The 18,377-nt window shown below is 36.0% G+C and overlaps 2 protein-coding genes across 5 annotated transcripts in view; both read right to left on the reverse strand.

Moving 5' to 3' along the window:
* The window catches only part of LOC106873245 (protocadherin beta-16), a 90,710-nt gene that overhangs the window by 34,815 nt on the left and 37,518 nt on the right, over positions 1-18,377 (reverse strand). The gene's annotated exons all lie outside the window — the stretch shown is intronic.
* Positions 2,581-18,377, reverse strand: part of LOC128249418 (protocadherin-11 X-linked-like) — a 79,571-nt gene continuing 63,774 nt past the window's right edge. Inside the window, exon 3 of the mRNA XM_052972986.1 lies at positions 2,581-2,951. Within this exon, the coding sequence (XP_052828946.1) occupies positions 2,581-2,951 (371 nt within the window). The remainder of the gene's footprint in view (positions 2,952-18,377) is intronic.

The following is an 18,377-nucleotide window of genomic DNA, read 5'->3' on the forward strand; positions in this document are numbered from 1 at the left end:
ATATATACATATATCCATATATATATATACATATATCCATATATATATATACATATATCCATATATATATACATATATATATATATATATATATACAAATATATATATATATATATATACAAATATATATATATATATACATACATATATATTTATACACACACATACATATTTATACACATATATATATATATATATACACACACACACATATTTATACATATGTGTAAACACTTATATACATGCACATATCCATGTGTACACTAACACAAACGTGTGTATATATATATATATATATATATATATATATATATTCAACACCCATGCATACACTAATATATTATGCGCCCAATTGTATTAATCTCCCTCACCACCACCGCTACCTGCCCTCCACCTCTGTAGCACCAATCTACACAATTAATTCAAATATGGTCTTTGACAGATAAGACACAAACAGGAATGAATAATCACGTTGGGTCACAAAAGCCAAATGCTGTAATAAGCAGCTCCTCGTTTCGTGTAGCTGCCAATTATGCTATCTGTCCTTGCTAAATTGCACCTCAACTATCACCTTCTAAATCTAGAGCTCATACAACATGTTTTAATATTCCTTCTGGAATTGGTATTTGCCTTTGCATTAACCCACCATCTCCAGGCGGCAGCTATTATTCTTCTCTCCATTTTATCTCTGGTTCCTTATATTCCAAAAAAACAATTCACTTTCAATGGTTTAAGATTTTTCTGATTTCAGAAACAAATCTAATATTTTATTTACAATTTCTCTTCTAAAAATTCTCTAAATAATTTATGAATACACATTATTTCCAAAATATGTGTGATACATAAGTACATGTGTGAGTGTATAAGAGAGAGGAAAGAGAGAGAGAATCAAAGACAAACACACACACACATGTATGTACTAATGTATATAAATGTGTATCGTACATATTTTGAGAATATTTTCCATCCATTCGCCATGCTGAACCACTGAAATCTACAAGTTTTTTTCATTCTCTCTCTGTTTATTCCCTCTTATTCCTTTCTGCTGAAGAGCATAGGCTCAAAATGTAAAAGAATTTTCCATTTTTGCCGAGCATCAAACTAATATACCTGCTTGTCGTTCATACACCTGCCTTCGTCTTTTGCTTTTGTATAAATTTCACTTATATATATATATGTGTGTATTTGTGTATATATATATATATATCTGAACGAGGTATAAACAGTAACTGCACGACAACGTGAAGTATATTTGCCACTTAAATGTGGCTAAACCCTAAGAGTGAATGCTACTGTAGCTTTTAGCCCAAAGAGAACATCTCCAGATTATAAATTCCCATTTATACCAGTAATAATTTGTGCACTTTGTTTTGTGGGTAAATGCCAAAGTGACGATTTGGATAAGCTAGGGTTTTCAGAAAATACAAATCAGCCAACTGATTTGCAGGCTACAAATACAGTCTGTAAGTGGAACAGTAAAAATATGCAAGGCTTTTCTCAAGTTTAAAATGTGTTTTTGTTATCTCCATTCCAATGGTGGAGATTTGCATCTTTGTTAGAAAGCAGCTCCTTCCTCAGGGCAAGAATTACAAAACCAAAGACAGAAGAGAACAGGCAAACATACATACGTAACTATTACTATCCAGGCCATAACTGACCTGATTTAATCCTAGGCCACCATTCTTTAGTTAACTTCAAGAAGATACAGTATCGCAAATGTCTATTTCAAGAGCTGTCTCTCTCTCTCTCTCTCTCTCTGCTATGCTGTTTACATTGTAGGGACTTGAATTCCAAATGCAAAATTACCAGTTTGCTGTCATAAATGAACCACACCATGTTCACAAGAACAACCTAAAAATCGATTAATCAGCTTGAAGCTATGCTGTGAACATCATCAGCAATATTCTTGAGGTTCGAACCCCTTTTCACTATTTAAGTAGTTTGATGTCTAAATCATCCCAGAGCACTGTTGGCATTCAAGCAGGGCAGATCTTGGCTCTCACCTGGTAAATAAAGAAAGAAACCTTAACCAGTTTCAGCAGACTCATATCTTTTTGTCTCTCACTTTTCAGATAATTAATGGCTGGGCAAATACAGTTCAGTCAATCCTTGCATCCTAGTCTTGTTACCAGTGAAGATTTGATAATTTATGTATATATTCTTGCTTAGCCTTCCCTTAATAATATCAGTTGTTAAATGTTTGCAGGTCTGCTTTTGTTGTAATACATATAGCTAATCTTATCTCGCATCACAATTAATACAGCAATGACATCAACTTTTACAATCATACAACATACATCAATACCCAAACCGTGACATTGACAACCCTGCAACCAAAAGCTTCAATAACAGCCACTTGCCATAAGACTGCCACTAAACCTACCGTCCGTTTTGTTAAAGAAATCTGAAGAATATGTGATTGGTCCACAACAAGACAGAAATATCAACCAAACATTGCATTTTTGTGGATGGTATGAAAATATATTCCAAGAATATGGATGGTAAGAAGGTAAGTGATGATGACCTAATTATGACATTCTCAAATGATACGGGGATGGAGTTGGCCTGAAAAATATGTTCTTAACTGGTTGTAAAACAAGGACGAATTGCAAGACCACCGAGTATCAATAGAATGACTGTTGCTTTGATATCTGATGAGGAATATACAGAGACATAGGAATAGATGAAAATATCTCCTAAGATGGAAATTGTGACAAGGAATGTGCAATCAGGGAATACAGCATCAGGATAAAGAAAACAGTCTTGTTGAAACCTTCTGCATGCAATATATTGATAGCCTACAACGTATTTTGTCATACAAGTGCTCATACAAAATATCTGGGTTACTTGATTGATGATGCTACATGAGATCCAGGCCATTGATGTTAAACCCTGAACATTGTTAATCTCTACAGGAATTTCTATATCAACAGCCTTGGAGACTAAATTTACTTGAAATGAAAACAGAGGCTTAAACTCAATGCAAACAGCTTTTGAATGTCATATTATATCCTTTCTATAAGAAATCATCAGAAGAGAAGCTGGACACAGACTAGTAGCAGGTCAGGCACGGCTATATTCCCAGAACGCTTCAAAGTGACAGCAACAATGGCAACCAGAAAAATCTGTCCTAGGCTAACAACCCTAACAACCAAGACATTAGTTCTTACTTTGAAGTATATATTTTTGTAATGTGGAAGCAGAAAATGACCACAAAATACCTGATGCTCAAAAGGGACGGGGATTCAAAGAAACTATATGACAACCAGTGTATAGCTTATAGAATTAATTTTGAGGATGCTACCCAGCTAAAACATTATAGAATGAAATCTGTAGAAAAGATAATCCTGAGGAGATGAATGTATGAAAGTATAGCGATGTGGAGGGAACAACCATTCATGTTATGAAAGAATATTGGTGGAATGTCTCTGTGAAGATTTTCATAAAATGCAAGTATAACAGGCCAGACATAACGATCTGAGATGGAGAAAAGAAACTAGACATGATTGTTCAAATCAGTTGCCCAGCAAATATGTTTTTTTTTTGTTTTCACTTATTTCAGTTTCATTAGACTAGAACCATGCTAGGGCACCACTTTGAAGAATTTAAGTTGAATGAATCAACCCAGGATATATAGATATACACAACAGGCTTCTTTCAGTTTCCGTTTAGCAAATCCACTCACAAAACTGGTCCAAAATTACAGTAGAATATGCTTGACCAAGATGCCACACAGAGAGACATGTTAAAGATTATTAAAGAAGCAAACATGATGAAGTGATGAGAAATTTGCAGCGACTCCATCCAGTCAATAATTTTAGATGTCTACCGATGCTGGTGTGTTGAGGTCTCCGAAACTTGGTTCCGCAAAAGAGACCGATAGGATAAGTACTTGGCTTACAAAGAATAAGTCTTGGGTCGATTTGCTCGACTAAAGGCGGTGCTCCAGCATGGCCACACTCAAATGACTGTAGCAACTAAAAGAATAAAAGAATATGTATGCATATGTATATATGTATATATATATATATATATATATATATATATATATATATATATATATGAATAGATACACACACATACATATAAGTATACACACAAACACAGATACACAACATGGATACACACACACACATGTATCCATGCATTGACATACATTCCATGTGTGTCGAGCTGATTGCTTCACAACTCTTTAAACGTTTGCCATGGCATCTACACATGGAACCGAACCAACTCATCACCAGCAAATATCAAAGAACCACAAAGAAATTCTACTTCTGAAACTACTGTCAAGTAATGTATGGAAACGATGTGACTTGGTTCAATCCAGCCTGTGGGCAGTAACAGTTTGGATCAAATGGAACGAAGCAATAGGAGAATTCGTGACATTTGCTGAAGCAGACATTATAAGAGAACGAACAAAGACATTAGCAGTTCATGACATGGGTGTTATTGAAGTTGAGAGGAAAGTGTTGTTCGTTTGTTGGAGTGGTGGAAGGGGTGGGAAGGTGGGTTGCTGCAAAACACTGAACTTGCACACTGGCATCTGTTGTTACACTCTGTTATTTGTATGATTTAGCAGGATTGTGATTAGATGTTGTTAACAGATTGCGACTCTCTCACTCACACACACACACACACACAATGTAGTAATGTATGTGACAATATCACGTAGTGTTGTAGTCTATCTATTATTAGTGTGTCATAGTTCCAATAAGACTATGAGCCATAGTTTAAATGCATATGGTGAAAGGAAACATACATGTGTGTGTGTGTGTGTGTGTGTTTCCTTTAACCATATGCATTTTAACTATAACTCATAGTCTAATCGAAACGCCTAGTTTAGAATAGAGGCAGCTGATGAAGGAAAAGTTCCATATGTGGCTTGTCTGTTTTCCTATGTGTTCATTTTGTTGTCCATACAAAAAGCTTGTTTTTTGTGCTTTGTTTATGTTCCCGTTCGTTTGTTGTTCACGTTTTTTTGACGTCCTGTACCCGGATATGCATCTATATATACATATAAATGTAGGTACGTACATATATGTATGTATATATGCATGTGCTCACATATCATTTGTATTATATATATATGTATATGTAAAATACAAAATGGGACAAGAACGCAAAACATCCAGACAGTTAGGTGATACAAAAAAGGGACAACAAAACATCCATGTATACATGTAGCTTCTAAGCTGAAATGAAGGCAGCATTTTCTTGGCTTGTCTCCTTAACTTCTTGGAGATTTTCAGTATAATTATACTAATGTGTCCATCTGTTTTAATTTAATTAAATTCTATGTCTTTGTGCAGCTGAGGATTGCTCTGCATTTAAACTGATGTTATGGTTGCATTGTTCAAATAAATGAAGTTGCATGAAACGATCATACTGCATTACGTCTGGATATCCTTGTTGCTTATTTTGATTTATATATATATACCCCTTCTACATATATGTGTCTGTGTATATATATATATATATATATATATATAAATATATAATATATATCTATACACACACATATATATAGTAGACAGGTAGATACATACATACATATATCTTTTACCTTTTACTTGTCTCAGTCATTAGACAATTGCCTGGCTGGGGAACAGATTTGTAGGGTTTAGCTGAGTGAATCAACCCCAGTACTTTATTCTTAAGCCTGGAACTTATTCTATCAGTATCTTTTGCCAAACAACTCAGTTATTTGGATGTAAACAAACCAACACTGGTTATCAAGTGATGATGAGGAACAATTACAAGCACAAAGACACACACACACATGGGGAGAGAGACAGACAGACAGATGAGAATGGTTAGCCATGGAGGTAAGAGTTTAAAGTTGGTGTCAATGAAAATAGACTTACACAGGATACCAAAATATGAAGAAAATATTTCAAAAGAGCGGTGCCAATCGTGTTAAAGACTGATGTTGTGGATTTTATTCTTTTCCATGCATCAACTCAGTCTAACTGGAAATTATCCCTGGTCAATGAAATTGTAGGCACTGATGACTGACCATTGTCTCTTGATGTCGAGAATACAGCAAATGGACAACACATTCTTACATTAATATATCTACTTTGACAGTATATACATATATATATATATATATATATATATATATATATATATATATATATATATATATATATATATATATACACATACATGCTCACAGATACATATGTGTGTGGTATATATATCTGTATATATGTTTACAAATACATATAAACATATATATACACATACATAAGTAGTTGTATTATACATTCATACATGCATACAAAGATACTTACAAACATATGTGCTTGTGTGTGTATGTGTGCATATAATATATATATATATATATATATATATATATATACACATACATACACACATATATGTGTGCGCATATCCACAATGTATACATTACAGCTTTACTTTTAGTGTATACACACAAGCACACACATACAGTCACACGTTTCTCAGTCACCATCCCCACCCACCATCACCATCTCAGAAGAAAGAGAAGATGCAATGTTTGAGATGATGACGTTACGTGAGGTGAATACAGTCCCTCCCCACACCTCCACCATTTGCTCTCTCACACACATTTTAGTAATAACAATTACTTCAACAGCCAGCAGCTGTTCCATCAATTTTACACACTTGTATACCGTCTCTCTCAATCTAGCAATGTAGATTTAATATACATCACAATTGATAAATTGTTAAACAAGCCACAACAACCCTAAATCTCTTCCTGGTGTCCCTCATTCCACCTTCTCTCTCTCTCTCTCTCTCTCTCTTCACCATTTCATTCTTCCTTATTTTCTCTTTGTTTCAGTTTTCGTGATTCCATTTACCATTTCCTTCTTTCTGGAACTGTTTGGTTGTTGCTGTGGGTAGTGGTGGGACTATCAAGGACTACACTGTCAAATCTATCCTTCCTTTTTAAAACAATACAGCATGATTTGAAAGAAGTTGGCTACTCTTTCTTGCAGGTCAAGCCCTGTCATTGTCTTGGAAAACTGTTTTACTGTTTGTTAGCTCTCCAACTGTTGTTGGCAGGGAAGAACATAGGGGAGATAATCATGAGAACTTCCTGTGGGCAACAGACCAGATCTGTGAATGGTGCAAGGTTCTGTCTGGCTGGAAGGAAAGACGATGATGCAGTGGTGTTGTAATGACTAAGAGACAAGTCTGGAAAGATGGGAAGAAAGGGAAGCAGCGGAGAGAACTATCAAAAGGTTAGAAGGGAAGTTAGACTTCAGGTATAAATAACAGAAAGAGTGGTTAGTGGTAGGAGAAAGGACATCCTGCCATAGAAACTGTAACAATCCACCCAACCCATGCCAGAATGGAAAACAGATGTAAAATGCGGATGTCACTACAAACTACAAAGTACTTTCATAGCTCACCGTCACTATCTCCACAATTGCCATATATAGCTTGTCACCACGATTCACCACCACTAACACAACCACCGCTACCACCACGATCACCACTCCCACCACCACCACCACCACATTCCACCATCTCCATTCCCACCACCACCACAACACATCTCTACCATCACCACCCTCATCATCCCCACCACCACCACCACCACCACCACAATCATCAAACATCAGAGGAATGAAGACAGATATGTTACATAGAGAAATGCATTCTAAGTAGATCGGACTGGATGAGGTAGGGGGGTAGAGCAGAGTGGTGGTGGTGGTGGTAGTGACAGCAATGTAGGTATTTCATGATGTTCCCTGATGAGACATGATATCAGGCATAGAATTACCTGCTGGGGCAATATAATGAAGAAGGGCCACCTGCACTCAACTAATTATATACACCACCTGACAATGTGGCTCTGAAGGTGGTGGTGTGTATGTGTCTGTGTGTATGTATATAGATGCATGCTGGTAACCTGGTGTGAGCATGTATTGTCAGTCGGTGACTTCTTAACGAATAATCTCCATATTTAGAAATAGTAGAGCAATGTGTGTGTGTGTACTCTCTTCTTCTTTTACTTGTTTCAGTCATTTGACTACAGCCATGCTGGAGCACCGTCTTTAGTCACACAAACTCACACCAGGACATATTTTTAGTAAGCTTAGTACATATTCTATCAGTCCCTTTTGCTGAACTGCTAAGTTTGGGAGATGTAAACACAACATCGGCTGTCTAGCGATGGCAGAAGGGCACAAACACAAGAATACACACATATATATATATATATATATGTAAGAAAGATTTCTTTCAGTTTTCATCTAACAAATCCATTCACAAGGTTTTGGCAGGCCTGAAGCTATCGTAGAAAACACTTGCCCATATTCCCCTCTCAGATTCACACACTCATAGTAGTGATCTGTCACTTTTTGTAAGCCCTGTAAAAGACCTCAGAAGGGTGCACCTCCAACGAGGCCTTTCGTGATACCCTTCAAGCCAGGGTAGACATACACTTTATATATGTATATATATGCATGTATGTTGCTGATGGTGTTTCTTCAACAACCATTTTCACTGAGGCCATTCTAGTTTTAAACAACCAAATCTTATAACCACAGTTCATTAAGACTCACGAGAAATTATTAGTTATGGAATTTATTTTGTTCAAAAGATCCTTATAATAAAAACTATACATATTGTATATATTTTCTGTATTTCGTCTGTTGATTACTTTTCTCATTAAGCTTTGAACTACACTGTGTATGTATGTGTGTGTGTGTATATATATATATATATATACATACATACATATATATTGATCACTCTCTCTCTTTTGATATATATACATACTTATATATATATATATATATATATATATATATATATATATATATATATATATATTCATATGTATGTATATGGATATCTGGGTGGGGGTGTATATGCTGATACGTTAATAGCTCAAAACAAAATTATGAACAAAAACTATATATACATTTAAGTCAATTAATTTAAATTACAATTAATTATGTAAAAATTCACTTCAGTGATTGCTTCAAAATAGCATTAAAATACTTCTAAAAATACAAAAATATTAAATGTATTATGAACATCCAGATATGTTGCAATTTAATTGACTTTCGTGCACATGCATGCACACAGACACACAGAAAAATCATAGATGTATGTGAGCCTAAATGGTGCAATTTTAGTTCATCACTCTGAAATAAGTTAATCAGTGAGAGTGCACAACAACTCAATATGTAGTTGGTGCTATGACTTTAAAGTGTATAAGAATTAAACAAACAGGAAGAACGGGCAACAAATATACCACAGATACATGAAATATGGTATATTTATCCTAATTTACCTCAGAGGAAATGGACAAATTTGGCAGGATGGTTAAATTATGCCTCATTGCAAAGAATTTGGCAGTGTGGTTAAAGTATGCCTCATGGCATAGAAAGCCTTATTCTAACTCTGAATTGTAAGTTCAATTCTCACCCATGTTATCTTTGTTAGGCCATAGTATAAAACTAGCACAGCCCCCACCCCACCCCACCCCCTCTTTCTCAACAGAAAACTTCACTTTATTTATATTGCAGACAAATATATTGACAGCAAGTGGCTTGTGTGCAAACAGGAAGAACAGAACTCAACAGAGAGATAGGTTATTTAATTACGAGACACTTGTTAAAGTAATTAACTAAACCATCACCCCATTACTTCTACTATCTGAAAATAGGAAGAAGGACACATTGCTTGATGTGATCCAAGATAGATCATGACTTAATAAGACATGAGATGGTTGCAGCTGGAACAACATTAATCAGAGATATGTTGGATGAGAAGTGACTTGGGGCTAAATAAGAAAATGAAAAAATATCAAAGAGGGACAGATTAATTTATGTCGTTCTAAATACACAATGTCTGAATAGAATATGGGAAGGTAAATGCCTGATTGTGTTCGATAATCGGTCTTCTGCTGGATAAGATCCAACCTAGATTTAAACAACAATAGCTACATCTAAGAAGAATTTCCAGGTAAACATTCAAAATTAAAAACAAAGTGGTACGACAGAAGTTAACCCTGTATGAGCAAAGAGAGAATTCTCCTATCAAAAGTAATAATTGTCACACAGTAAAGTACCAATCTCTATAGCAACAGCATAGCAGTTCCGCTTCTGTATCCTTTGTCTTTTGGTCTTTTTCAGTTTCTTAAAGTTTCTTCGCAATCTATTTCTAATGAAGAGGTTGATTTATTCAAAACAGCAAACGAACTTGGCTTGGTTGGTCAGAGTGACTGTGGCAATCCATGATAGATGGGAAGATGTTGGATGTTGACGTCCAAGGTTTACTTCTGATCTGAGAGCAAGCAGTTTAAAGGAGCACAACAAATGCTACCCTCATTTATAGCTTTCTTTCTTCTTCCATACGTAATGAAGGTTCTATATGGCCTACTTAATGATTGTTGCTACTTGATAGAAACATGAAACTTGAAGTGATGTTCATGGGATGGCAGCTAAGTCAAGCATAAAAAAACATCAAACAAAGGTACAAACTCTTCTGTTTCTCTGAGGGTCACATGACCTGTTGACAAGACCAAACAATTCTATCATACATCCACATGAAAGTGACTGACCCACACTTCTTTATGATGTACCCAACAGCATCAACAAGAGTATGTGGTCTTTATTCTCAGCTAAAGTCACATTGAACAGGGTTGCCAAGTACCACAGTGAGACGCTGCTAAATATCCATTACTCAAAGAAAATTAAAGACTAATCAGATTGGAACAACAACAATAAACACAACCTACAGAGAAGAAACATGTTATATGGTACAATCCACCATGTAACACCACCATAAAAACAGTGTCTTGAGAACTTCACTTCTCTGTTTAGCAACCACTTTGGGCAGCTAGCATTTCACAAGCTGTTCAACTGGAACAACATAAAGGTGAGATTCAGCTGTTTAAGTAATGTTGCCAGGGTCATCAAGAGCCACAGCTCTCAGGTCTCACTCCAAATTCACCCCACCCTCACCTCCATCACTCATGATGTGTCAACACTCCACCAGACCTTGTACTGACCCCTAACCACCAGAATCCCTCCCCTCTCCCAGTTGTTACCTTACAACAATTCGAGTACAAATATTAACGACCTCATTTTCACTTCCGCCCGCCAACCATCAGTTGACCAGTGAAAGCTACAGGTACAGCCCCTTAACTCAGATGAAGCCAATAATAAAAAACTAAAACTTCAACACTCCAACAGGTTTTATAAACACAATGTATTAGAGTAAAATTTGAGGGATTTTGGCTACAATTTCTAGCTTGTGGAGGAGTGCAATGATATTGTTGTTGTTTAATTGTAGGTTAGCACTGGTTGAGAAGACCAATGATCAAAAAAGTTCCAGTCATGACCATCTCATAGTTTTTGTTTATCAAGGATCATTATGATGTATCCTTCCTTTATTTAAAACAATAGTATGTGAGTTGAGGGAATACGGCTGCTACTTCTAGCAGGGTTTTGTGTTGTAGTGTAGGGGCACTGTGAGACAGTGTTGTGGTGAAGCAATAGTCTGTTATTACGGTTATTGTGCAGGGATTCTACACACACACACACACACACACTGACAGATACATACATTTGTGTGTGTGTGCTATACATGAAACTCGGAAAGCTGTTTGAATTAGGTGTAGATGTACTTGATTCAGAGTAGAAAATGTGATTTACATGATTAAAGATTAACACTCTGTCCTCTCCCTTTCAGCATCTATATAGGTGTGTGTATATAGCTTCACACACACACACACACACACACATATATCCATGATGTATACACACACATGCATAATATATGCATACACACACACATATATATATACATACATATATATGTGAGTGTGTAGGTGTATGTATACACATATCCATATTAATTATACATTAGTATGCATAAAGAAGGATATTTATAAGGAGAATAAAATCTTGATAGAGTGATAAATAGGTAAAAAGAGAGAAAGAGAATGAAAGAGAGAGAGAGAAAGAGAGAGAGAGGAAAGGAAAGTTGCCTAAGAGATTGGAAGATTTATAAATATAATTATGAAGATAGATAAATAAATGAACATACATGGCAACAGTTATGTATATATATGTGTACAGAGAGACTCACCCATACATCTACGTATGTATGTATGCACATACATATGTATGTAATATATATATATAATATACAATATACTATATATATATACACAATATATACATAATAATATATACATACACACACATATATACATACATATGTATATTTATATAGATCATATATACATATATATATACATATACATATATATATATATATATATATATATATATATATATATATATATATATATATATATATATATATATATATATATATATATATATATATATATTATATATACACATACATACATATGTGTCTGTATGTATGTATGTATGTATGTATGTATGTGTGTGTGTATAGATTTCTTTTTACATATGTATGTGTGTATATATATGTATATATATGTATGCTGAGAGAGAGAGAGAGAGAGAGAGAGGGTGAGAGAGAGGGGGAAGAAGGGATATTTTCCTATTCAAGGTTCACAAATTTATCATTCCTCATTATTTCTAAGTATGGAGATGTACAGTTGGATAATGGTTGCATTAGGGGATGGTACTGCACACACGTGCATGCATGCACACACACATATATACACATACACATCCTTAGACTCATATACGTATATGAACAAAGACCCATAATTCAGTAGTAGTAGTAGTAGTAGTAGTAGTAGTAGTAGTAGTAGTTATTGTGAAATAAGATCAGCTCATATGACAATGGTGGAAACATATATACAGGCAGATTCATTGATGATGCGAGTGTGTGTGTGTGTGTGAGAGAGAGAGACAGAGAGACTGTGTGTGAAGAGTGTGTGAGAGAAAGAGAGAGACAGAGAGACTGTGTGTGTGTGTGTGCATATGTGTGTGATAGTTATGCATGTGATGTGTGTATTTCTATATAACAATGGTGAATATTACAATCTCTCTCTCTCTCTCTCTCTCTCACATGCACACACACATTCACATATACACATACTCACACACACTCTGGTAGCTATGACTACCTGATCCCCAAGTCTTTACCAAACCACAAGAACATCCCAAGAGGTGGAATATTTTAGTTTCTACCAAACTTTGTCGAAAGTCTAATAATCAGGGAGACTGGAAACAGTCAGATGAGGGTCTGTTCGAAGAATGTCAGGAGTTTCTTAAGAAAAATGAAACTGCTGCAGTTGGTACTTGTCGACATATGGAGACACAGGGTTACTCACTTGCTCATATGGTGGCCACTATGGAGGCTGGTGAGAGAAATCCAAGCCATGCAGAGAGAGAGAGAGAGAGAGAGAGAGAGAGAGAAAGAGAGAGAGAAAGAGAGAGAGAGAGGTCACAAAAGTGACAGAGAGTACTCACTAGCACTACTGTTAAGCTACCCTTTTTAATTTGTTTTATATATTGGGAGGTACATGGAGGTATAGTGGTTAGGGTGTTGCACTCATGATTGTGAGATTGTGGGTTTCATTCCCAGACCAATGTGCTCTTGAGCAAAGCACTTCGTTTCATCAACTGATATGTGGCACTCATTGCACCTGTGCAAGTAATGTCGATCTGACGGAGGGAGTGAGCTTATGTCTACACAAAAATTTGATCACTGTAAACAAATCATCCGTGTGGTTGTTCGATAAGAAATTGTCAAACCCTAATATGTCGTCTAATGATAGAAGAGTCCATCATATATATATATATATATATATATATATATATATATATATATATATATCATTCTTGGTCCACCCCTAAGTCTTCTACCAATTGACTCAGCTTGTAGAATCTTTCTTGTGATTCTTTCCTGTAACTTTCTAACCATATGTCCATGGTACTGGAGCTTTAACTCCTCAGTAGAGTGAAGCAGTAGTTGAACCTAAGAGGGGTCCTTAATCTCCAAGCTACTCACCCAGTTGAGCAACGTTGATCCAGGAATTGTTCAGTGGAACCCTGTTTCAGCCACCTGTTTTTACAGTCATACTCTTGTAGTCATTACCCAACATTCACCACCATTGATGGGGTTAAGCACAAAACCGATTTGAAGAGCATTTGTCCTTATAACCCTCTCAAATCAATCCCATCCAACCCATGCTAGCATAGAAAACATACATCATACTCACAAACACAAACACTTATGATGTTTAAGCGATAGAATCATCAAAGCATTGGACAAATGTTTATTTGCTCTGGATGTTTAGGTTCTGAGTTTGATTCCTACCTGGATCAACTTTACCTTTTATCTGACTGTATTGATAAATACAAAACCGGCATTTACAGGCTTTGACCCTTTTGTCTTCTGCTGTTTCTTTCTCTCTTAGACTTAGCGACACTGGACAGGGAGAGAGTTGTGGGAACCATTTCTAATAACCTCTTTTGAAGTGCAGGAGATGGGGTGGGGGAGCTGAAATAAACAACAACTCATCTGCATGTTATATAAATTGTCTAAAAAAAACCCTGGGAAAATGGCATGGGTGGAGAGGATATTGTGCTGTATTATTCTTTCCTCCAGCCCATTAACGTGACATAGGGGATGTCTTGGTTATTTCATCCTGGGGTGATTAACTCCACCTCCTCCCTTCTAGGCCTGAAACTTCAGGATTTCTTCCAGAGAGAATCATAGATTTGGAAAGAAATACAGAGATAAATTGACCCCAGAGGAATGAAAAGCAAAGTGAATTTTGGTAGGATGGAACCAAAAGGCATTTTGTTCTTCACAGCAACAACTCTGACTATTGATTGTTGGATATGGGTTCACACACATACATGTATGTATATATGCAGGAGATCTTTCAGCAAACAACAAACATAAGCTGCTCCAATGTAAGTTGCCAACTGACCAAAGGTCAGAATACTCTGACCTCTGATGAGATGGGAAGAAGTTACTTGAAAGTAGATCAGGCTTGCTGTGAGATCAAGTTGCTGAATGAAAGCCCAAATACTCTGGGCCTTTGTACTGGGCTGCAATTCACTTGATTTCTTCCAAAGAGAAACTCCCAAAAACTAATGCATCAGCAGCATCAGCAGCAGCAGTGTTTCATGGCTGCCACATACATACATATACATATCACCACACCTATATACGTATACACACATATATGCTGGCATGGATGGAGGTCATTTCTACTCTCTTGGAATGCAACAGCATATTTTGCATGCATAGATGCACACACACACACACACGCACACACACACACACACACATGTATATACAGGGTTTGGACAAACTAATGGAAACACCTAGCACCATAGCATCATAATTTTGAAATATCTATAAAACCATCAAAAGCTTGTTTATTTTTATGTTTTTTGATTTATTATTAGTGTTGCTTAATATGTTTTGCTAAAATTGCTGTTTCTTTTCAGATATCATCAGAAAAAGGTAATTAAAATTCATTAAAATGACAGATCTATTGGACTTTCAAAGAGGCCAAATTGTTGGTGCTCATATGCCAGGCGCTAGCATAACAAAAACAGCTGAGATGTTTGGTGTATCAAGAAGTACTGTCTCAGAAGTAATGACAGCCTTTGAGAAAGAGGGAAAAACCTCCTCGTCAAAACAAAACTCCAGACGGAAACCAAAGCTTTCAGGTAGGGACTGCTGGACTCTTACGCGAATTGTTAGAAAGGCTCACAAAAGTACAGCTGCTTCTGATTCTGAAGAAGAGCTTTGCTCAAAATGTAAAACCACCTTTCTTTCCTATGTATAGTGTTTTTATATATATCATACATACACACTAACAGAGTATTACTTTGCTGGAGACACAGTATATAATATATACACAGCTATAAGATTATGCACACTTTAGCAACTGTTCCACCAGAATCAATAAAGCAATGCATGTATATAGTTTTCTCTAATCTATATCCTCATCAGCAATACTCACATCTTTGGTTTAACACATATATACATCATTCTATCACCTTTGTTTTAACACCACCTTGTGCCAAAATTTGAAATCATTATTATTATTATTATTATTGATCCATCAATGCTGCTGGTGTCCAGATGAGCATTGCTGACTTTTAAATGTTGAAGAGCTGCTTTCATGTGTACGACAGGTCCAGCTATCAGTCGAATCCATTGTGAAGGTCACCTCCTCCAGTCCTTGTTTAATAAGGCTGGGCAACTTGCTTTTTTTTTCTTTTTTTTTGGAGTGTCTTTGGTAAAAGAAGTTGTGTGGTGGATATGGCTGAACAGATTGAAAACAGACAACTTCCGCTTCGATCAAACTCCCATTGGCTTTAGAAGTTCCACTTTGGAAAGGAAAGTGGGCATGTAGAAGAAAGTGGTGAAAATGGTTAGAACAGATGGCCTTCTTCTAAGCAGTAGAACTGGCTCCCAGTATCTTATGGGTACCTTATTATCATCAACATCCTTTAATGTCTGCTTTCTATACTGGCATTGATTGATCCAATGTGTTCAAGGACTGCATCTTGCTCAGCATTGTTTCTATGGCTTGGCACTCTTCCAAATGCCAACCAATTTACAGCATGGATTGAGTGCATTTCCTGTGCCAACTGCACTACTGAGATTGCTATGCAGAGATCCCGGTCCTTTGCCATCTCTTCCATCAGGCTCTGGATCCTCAGGTCAACTTTACTTCACCCCATATTTTACAGGGTTTCCTTCTTCCACAAGTTCCAGCCACATTGAGGGATCAGTTCTTTCAAAGCTCTTTCATCACATATCCTGTGATCTTTCCAATGGTTCTCTATCCCACATGTCTCCTTTTGAACAAGAGACACATGGGACAAAATCATTGAAGAGGTCACAAAATGTTTGACAAAGAAACTAAGATGATAACAATTAAGCGAAAGTGAAGACCAAATATACAGACTGTGAATGATTAATTGGCAAAATATGATCCTCCCCAAGTATAGCAACAGGAGTAAATATATATATATATATGTAGAGGAAAATATAGCAGGAAACCAGGAAAGAACTGGAAAGAGCTGAGTAAAATGAAGTGTCTTGCTCAAGGACACAATGTATTGAAGTGATTCAGGAATCGAAACAGCAATCTTACGATCATGAGTGCAGCACTCTAATCACTAAGCTACAAGCCTCCACTAGTTACAAACTCACACACACACATATATATACATACATACATATACACACAGATACATGCATATACACACACACATATACATACATATACACACACATATACATACATATACACACACATATACATACATATACATACATATATATATACAAACACATATATACACACACACATGCATATCTATATATATATATATATATATATATATATATATATATATATATATACATCATACTCACAACCATTTATGTATGTGTGTATATATATATATGTGTGTGTGTGTGTGTGTGTATATATATATATATATATATATATATATATATACACACACACACATATATATATATACACACATACATAAATATATACACACACACACATGATTTGAAGTGTGACATGCAACCAGAGTGTGGGCTCAGTTGTAGAAGCCACACTCCACTCCAACATACAGTGCAGCATGATGTGGAGCATCTGACAACAGGATCTGCCTGTATGCCAGGCACCAGACGTATCATTGTATTAATAAAATACAAACAAATGCTATTTCATGCTTCATAAAATGCATTTTAGCTGAGTTATATAATTAATTGTTTAAACAACATATAATCTTGTTAATACCCCCTCTTTAGTGTTTAGCAAAAAATACAGCAGAGATCTGCCGAATCACATGTATTTTTTATGAAGAATGATATATCATATGTTCTCAATCTTTTATTAATGTATTTTACAAAAAACTGTGAAGATACATACATATATGTGTGTGTGTGTGTGTGTATAAATATATATAGTGGAGGCACAATGGCCCAGTGGTTAGGGCAGCAGACTTGTGGTCATAGGATTGTGGTTTTGATTCCCAGACTGGGCATTGTGAGAGTTTATTGAGCAAAAACAACTAAAAGCTCCACGAGGCTCCACCAGGGGGTGGTGGCGAACCCTGCTGTACTCTTTTGCCACAACTTTCTCTCACTCTTTCTTCCTGTTTCTGTTGTACCTGTATTTCAAAGGGGCCAGCCTTATCACACTTAGTGTCATGCTGAATCTCCCCGAGAACTACGTTAAGGGTACACGTGTCTGTGGAGTGCTCAGCCACTTGCATGTTAATTTCATGAGCAGGCTGTTCCATTGATAGGATCAACTGCAACCCTCATTGTTATAACCGATGGAGTGCCACAAGTATATATATATATATATATATATATATATATATATATATATATATACACACACACACACACACACA

This window comes from Octopus bimaculoides, chromosome 14 (assembly GCF_001194135.2).
Source record: "Octopus bimaculoides isolate UCB-OBI-ISO-001 chromosome 14, ASM119413v2, whole genome shotgun sequence".
Lineage (NCBI taxonomy): Eukaryota > Metazoa > Mollusca > Cephalopoda > Octopoda > Octopodidae > Octopus > Octopus bimaculoides.